This window comes from Nymphaea colorata, chromosome 4, assembly GCF_008831285.2.
Source record: "Nymphaea colorata isolate Beijing-Zhang1983 chromosome 4, ASM883128v2, whole genome shotgun sequence".
NCBI classification, from domain to species: Eukaryota; Viridiplantae; Streptophyta; class Magnoliopsida; order Nymphaeales; family Nymphaeaceae; genus Nymphaea; species Nymphaea colorata.
In genome coordinates this window covers 25,353,926-25,360,874 of record NC_045141.1, presented here as the reverse complement: position 1 = coordinate 25,360,874, position 6,949 = coordinate 25,353,926, and the positions used below count along the sequence as shown (strand labels likewise).

At 40.1% G+C, this 6,949-nt stretch overlaps 1 protein-coding gene across 1 annotated transcript; it reads left to right on the top strand.

Moving 5' to 3' along the window:
* Positions 1-1,610: 1,610 nt before the first annotated feature.
* On the top strand, positions 1,611-4,989 carry LOC116253307 (uncharacterized). Its single transcript, XM_031628071.2, has 5 exons — positions 1,611-1,764; positions 1,841-1,936; positions 3,684-3,787; positions 3,873-4,009; positions 4,660-4,989. Exons 1-5 carry the CDS (start codon positions 1,705-1,707, stop codon positions 4,740-4,742), a joined length of 480 nt encoding a protein of 159 aa, XP_031483931.1. The 5' UTR covers positions 1,611-1,704; the 3' UTR covers positions 4,743-4,989.
* Positions 4,990-6,949: the final 1,960 nt, after the last annotated feature.

The following is a 6,949-nucleotide window of genomic DNA, read 5'->3' as shown; positions in this document are numbered from 1 at the left end:
CTTTTGTTTCCACGTGTTGGTGGACTACTTTACAAGACATCGGAAGGTAGAAGAGAAAATTGGGTTCCTTCCAAACTTCGGGCTTGCTTGGGCAAGCTGCCCATACTGACCACCAAAATTCGGCACAAGTCTAAGCCACGCCAGTACCCCACCGGAGAGAAAGAGAGAGGGAGCTTGCCTTCAGTCCCTCACAATCTCCCTCGCCGTAGCCGACTGGCCTCCGGTCCTGCACCCGTCTGCATCCACCGAACTCCACCGATGTGAGTCTCTCTCTCTCGCTCTGAGTGAGGGGACTGCGACTAGCGGATGGGCAATAACAGTTTTGGTTTTCATGAAGCATCTGAAAAACTCACTTGCCTTCGTACTTAACGGATTCGGCGTAGTGAGGATCCACCATGACTCAGTTGTTGTAATCAAGGTTCGATTATAGGCATCGCTCTCCGTATGGACCGATAGGTTTAAAAATACCAGTAAATTTTTGTCACTGCTCTCGTCAGCGTGCTAAAATTTTCCCCTTTCAGCTGGTTCAAGAAATCCTGTACGTTCTGGAGAACTTGTTTTCGATAGCCCCATTTTCTGCCATATCTACGCAGAGGGATATATGCGTCACTTTGATCCACACGGTAAGGTCAGGTTGAGGCAATGGGCAGTTGAGTTAACGCGGAAATGTTAATGGAGGTTTTGTCGTTATTGCAGAATCTGCCGCTCAGGCAATCCGTCCCTGACGGATTCCTGAACTTGCAACGCCTTCACTTTAAGCCTTGCCCGGCTCGCTTCGGAACAACTCCTTGACACTTCCATAAGATACTACCCAGGTTCTACAAGATTTCTCAAATTGAATATTCGATGTACAATCCATTATTAAATAACGATACCAACTTCTTGCTTTCGCACCAATTCATCTTTCTTTTGTATGCTCTCCCTGTCGGGAATTATTTTGTGAACACTTGATACTTGATATTGGATCAAATGAATTCACTAATATTGGTGGTGAATCATTATTTTATGTCCACCAGATTCAAGTTTGTATTTTGTAATTTCACTTTCATTTTCAGACAATGGGCAGGGTTGTTTCGTTTTTCTTTTGACTTAATTGTCGTTAGAGCTATGTGTGGTGTTGTCTGGTAGTTTATAGGAGATTGATATTGCCATTGGTTTGGCCAAAAAATCGTGGTTTTGTGGGCGTATGTTCGCTAATTGCCTGGCGGTGCCTACACCGTGAAATGTCGTTCTCCGTCTATGAACCAATTTATATGGGAATTCCATGTAATAAGTTGTTGCTCATTTGTAGTATAATTGCCAAAGCCATTAGGTTGAAGAATATTTTCTTTGAGCCAAATCTTTTCTGAGTTTGGTGTATATGTTAAGTGCTCACCTAAAAAGTGGTTTTTGATTGTATCCAAAACAAAGATCTATGTACCATTAACATGCGGTAGATGACCAGTTTCGGTTTGGGTTCCATTTCAAAATCGGGTCTTAGCTTGGGATCCAAATAACGAAAGGAAGATCACGTTAATCCGGATCCAGTGGAAAATGGGGACCATGATGAGATAGATCCACGAAAGATCTGATCCAGGTGCATCAGAGAACCGACCCATTTAAGAAACTGAAGACAGCGGGGGCGGCAGGGGCGTTGTGACCGAACGAGAGCGAGGGTGAAGGAGCAGGGAGCGGCAGCAGCGGAAAGAGGGAGAAAGAGACAGGATGGGTTGGAAGGCAGCCCAAAAGCTTATACAGAACTGGAAAATCCTCAGGGGAGATAATGTGAGCAACAACTCTCTCTCTCTCTCTCACTCTCTCTATTACTTTGATATCGAGGTCGAAATTGATCCATGTGTAGGTGATGGTAATCCGAGGCAAAGATAAAGGCAGGACAGGAGTCATCAAGCGGGTGGTTCGGTCACAGAATAGGGTGATAGTGGAAGGCCTGAATCTGGTGAGTTTTCCCTACCATCCTCCCGTAGTGGGAAATTGTGACATAATCAATCCTTTCTCATTTTGTTATTGAGCTCTAAGAAGATGGTGTTTACTGCTTTCCCTTTCTTTTGACATTTGTTGACCTCATTCAGATTGTTTGTTCTTCTATCCATTATAATTCTGCAACGATCCTGGGTGAATACTGATGATTATCCTTTTGTTGGCTGGTGTTTTGATGTTTACTACGTACCCTACTCGTCAAGGAAATCGGAAAAAATTATTCACGGTCGGATGGTTGGTTACAGTTTCAAAACAAAGCAACCCCCACCCCCACCCTTTCTAGACAAGTTGGTGTATCTGAGCACTAACATGAATCTGTTTGTTAGTACTAAGGCACTTCGCGTCATGCTTAAAGTTAGAGGAATCTAAAACCGATGTTGGAACATGCCCTTTGACTGCCATGATCGGGATAGAATTCGACAAGCAATGAAAAATATTGCACGAATAGAGTGTGGGAACTCTTTCGGTGCTTTTTGTGTGATATTCTTCATTTTATCGTTTGATTTTTCAGGCGCGCATTATTTTCTGTATTCACATGCTCTCAGAAGTGTTTCTATCTATAAGCATTATCCATTTGCTATGTACTAGTTGCTGAAACAATATCGAAGAGGAGGTTGGAAAACTTTTAGGACTTTGAAAAGGAATTGGTGAAATGACAAAATACAGTCGGATCATGACGCTTATAGGGTGGATGCAGTTTATCCTTAGATAAATATAATTACCACCATAGATGCCAATTGGGTACTGAGTATGATGTAAGGCCAGTTCCGATGGCACATATGCAGCGAAAGCTGAAAGGCTGTCAATAATCATTTGCTGGTTTACACTTCACATAGTTGGTAATTAAAAAAAAAATGACTCAGTGAACAAAAGACCCTATTCAATGCAAGACAAATAAAGTGACTTTGAGGGATTGTAACACTGTCATGGAGATTGGTCTTCATTTGCCATTTCATAATATTACTTTTTAGTTGTTGTCATGCATATGTGGATATATGAGTTTGATGACAAAAATGTTGTTAATCTTATTCACATATCACTATTAATCTTTTATATGCTTTGGTATGTGGCCGTGGGTCTGCTTGCATGTGGGTATAATGGCAGTGTCGTTATGGATTTATTCTTTCCATATATAGAAATGAGGACATGCACCATGGTGATTTTTCTATTGGGATATGGGAAAAGTGGAGCTTGGTTGTGTCCGTTTAGATTCTTTTGTCAATTGTAACTTTTCTCCCCAACTTTTCTTTGTTTATTATGATGCAGAGGCAAGTAAAACAGCTTATTCCTTGTTCTCCTTGAATTGTTTCCTTTCTTTTTACAATGTCAAGATTCTTCTCAGAAAAATCACTTAAGAAAATCTCATGGCAAGGACCCTGCTGGACAAACATTTGAGACTGTTAGTGGCAGATGTCACTTGAACCCAGTCAAATCAACATCCTTCTGATGAAGGGCAAAACGTGGCGATCATTTGTTAACAAAAATTTATATTGACACCATTCCTACTGAACAAACGACATCAAAATGGTTTTGTCTTTTATGAAACTTTCTTTCGGCATCAACAACAATATCTATCTTTGATCTAGATTTTGCTACTCAGAAAAGTGGCTTTTCTTCTTCTGACTCTCATTCATTCTCTCCAAAATGGAATTTATGATTGATTTTGTCTGAATAATGAAAGCATAATTTTTTTTTTAATGTTACAGGTCAAGAAGCACGTCAAGCAAGGACAGGGGCATGAAGGTGGAATTTTTACAGTAGAAGCCCCACTTCATGTATCAAACGTTCAAATATTGGACCCAGTTACAAAGTATTCTCTGCCGCATTCTTGTGCTTGGATTTTTCAACTTGAATAACCATGTGACATAGATCTTCTTGGTATTTCTTTTGTACAGTAAACCATGTAAGATTGGAATCAGATATCTAGAAGACGGATCCAAAGTAAGGATTTCTAGAGGTATTGGCACATCAGGTTCGATAATACCTCGTCCTGAAATCTTAAAGGTTCGGACTACACCAAGACCGAATATAGGTAGTGTATCCATCACTATGAATTGTTGTGTTTGTGTTAGATGTTAGATTTTAGAGCTTCATTTGTTGATAAATTGTTGATTCTTGATGTGTCTGGATGCTGGCATGCTTACACTTTACATGTGCCTCTCCTTCATATACAAAAGATGTCTTGTTGCTTCCTTAGACTTTGACTGCTAAAGGTACTCATTTAGAGAGGAATTCTCTGTGCATGATATTTTGGATAATGATAAACAATTTTTCTTCATTTGAAATTTTAAGGGAAAATTATTATTTTTCTTTCCAAACATACTCTTAATATCATCTGGTACTTCTGCATTGTCTTTTTCACTGTGATGATGTGTGATGGTTTCCTTTTCCGACCAGAATGTTAAATATTTTTAGTTCACAGATGACAGAATTTTTGTTTACTTCTATCTCTACATATGATCAGTATTTTCTTGTTGTTCTACAATTCAACCACGCTCTTTTTGCCACACGAAATTAGAAATTCCAGTTGCATGGGTTGAATAGCCTTGTCAGTCTACATATTTCCAAATTTTTGAAAAAATAGCAGATTCTGATGTATGACCTTGATGGGACACTGATTAATGGCATTCTTTATCCAATTTCTTGTATTGAACCTCCTTTTCTCTTTTTTGAAATGTACAGTTGGGCCCAAGGATACACCTTTGGAACTTGTCATGGAGAAGACATACGATGCTGGAACCGGAAGGGGTATGCCTGATCTTTGAGAATGTGGCCGTGTAAGCTCTGGTGCATGCTTGGAGTTTGTATCAAAATTGAAGCCCTGTCACTAATGCTTCTATAAAGGCACTACTAGTTCTATGCTTCTTATTTTTTGTCAACAATGATTATGCATCATAATTAGCCCTCTTATATTTTCTTCCACACGCTTTGTAGCTCACTAGTATTGAGATTGATCACTGAGCAGCATTGGCACAAATTAGTAACAGTAACACAGGCATGTGCACATGAAAACTTTGGTTGGGGGGTTGCGGGGTGGGGTGGTGTGGAGGGGGAAGGGGTTGATGTGGATTTGTTTGTGGTGTCTATCCATTTGTCTCTGGCATAAAGGGCTAAATGGTTGTGGTAGGGGTCTTCGAGAGGCCTCAAATATTTCTTCTCAATGTCTGACAATCGAAGGTGGTGAATTTGCTGGTGAATATCCTCGTAACTGCTGATAAAAGCCATAAATTAGAAAAGGAAAATCATAAACTTTTGAAAATTATACCCATTTATGTGAAACATGCTACTCTACGATCATTGATGGACAATTGATACAACTCTGGTGATATTTTTGTCCTATTAGACCCGTTGTTAATTCGTCTTCTGCTGAACTATACTGTTCTGTTATTCCTTCCTCCAATGCTGCTTGTATTGCCAGCTTTTATGATCTTTTTATGGCATACTCTCTACCCACCCCACCCCTCGAAAGAAAATAGATTGCTATAAACAAGATATATGTACTATTGTATCTGTTTGGATGGTTTTGAAGGTCGTCCTGACAGCCTTGTCTGCAAATCTACTGACATTTTTACACTTATTGAAGTAACTATTGCACACTTTCAACAGGAAAATTCTCATACTTTATTGTTCATATACAAGATCTTATTGTTTATCCTCATCCTCCCTGTTTCGTCAAGACAAAAGGTTGGTGAATTAGGTCTATACACTCGCGTCAAAATTTGGGCGAGAAGACTAAGATCCTACTATCTGGCATTGTATTCTTACAGTGCAGATGGATGAATCATTCGAGCTGGGGATATTTAAAAAAATGTATATATTGCTTGATTTTTTTAAGCCTTGTATTGGTTGTCTTCCCAACTTGTCAGAACTTTAATGATCAATTTCTGGTGGCAATCATCACTTGCGGACTATAAAGAATGGGTATATATTTATTATTGTTCGTTGGTTTACTGCTAGTGTAGTTTTCTCTCTGATTTATTACACGCGTAACCTGGAAGAACGGTTTCTGGGTTAACAACGTTTAGCTCAAACCGTGGCTCCGTTACCGTTGCCATGGCATCGCATTGTCATTATTAGTTTATAACCACTCGAATCCGGCGAGGTGCTTCAGGCCTTATATCTCGGGGCATGAGAGTGCACCCCTTATCTTCAGGCTTCAGGTTGCCAGGAATCTTGGACCAATAAAAAAGGGGGGAAAATGGAAAAAATTGTTTCTCTTGAATTTTTGAATCCTTATCTTTGGTTATAATTGATAGACCTGCCAAGAATTTGTTTCTGCAGAAGCAGTATTGGTTTCCTCTTAGATCCTTGTGGGCTTACCAGCTCCGTCTGGGAATTGCCTTGACAACAAATATGCAGGCAGCTTGATGACTTCAGTCAAGCGTGAGTGTTGCTATGCTCTGATTGCAAGTAAACTGTGATGCATATCGCATCAACGGAGGGGCGGAGCGCTGGTCAGCACCCATCGTTGTGGGAGCACCTTGGTTAAAGTTTAGTGTTTAAGACGCGAGCCGGCCTTAAAAGTAAATCCCTCAGCTTATTCGCCAAACTCGATTAACACTTTCCGGTGTACGCTAAACCGAACTAAAATACAACCCGGTTAAGTCCTTTTCTCCTCTTTTTACCAAACCATCTACCATACCAGAACAAACCGAGCTAGGGTTGGCAAGAATATCTTACCTGGACACATACCATTAGTATCTTGTGTTACACTGTCTCTCTCTCTTTTTGGCGGTCGATCGGCTATATAGTTCAAATGAATCGATGCCTCTCCATCTTTTTCTTTTTTGCTGTGGGGGTGGGGGAATAGGCTACAGTTCCTAGTGATTGAACCGACGGCATCTGGTTTGACTAGGGAGTCCATAGAAAGAGACGAAAACTGGGACAGCGTAGGAACCACCCTTTTTCTCTCTCAACTCTCTCTTCCAAAAAACAAAAGAAAAAAACAAAAAATTAAATTTGGGAAAATAAA

What these genes read in the sequence shown, in the direction of transcription:
- LOC116253307 (XM_031628071.2), top strand. Translation starts at nt 1,705, where the DNA reads ATGGGTTGGAAGGCAGCCCAAAAGCTTATACAGAACTGGAAAATCCTC. An exon ending in AAATCCTCAGGGGAGATAAT is followed by an intron (nt 1,765 to 1,840) that starts GTGAGCAACAAC and finishes ATCCATGTGTAG; the next exon opens with GTGATGGTAATCCGAGGCAA. An exon ending in TACACCAAGACCGAATATAG is followed by an intron (nt 4,010 to 4,659) that starts GTAGTGTATCCA and finishes TGAAATGTACAG; the next exon opens with TTGGGCCCAAGGATACACCT.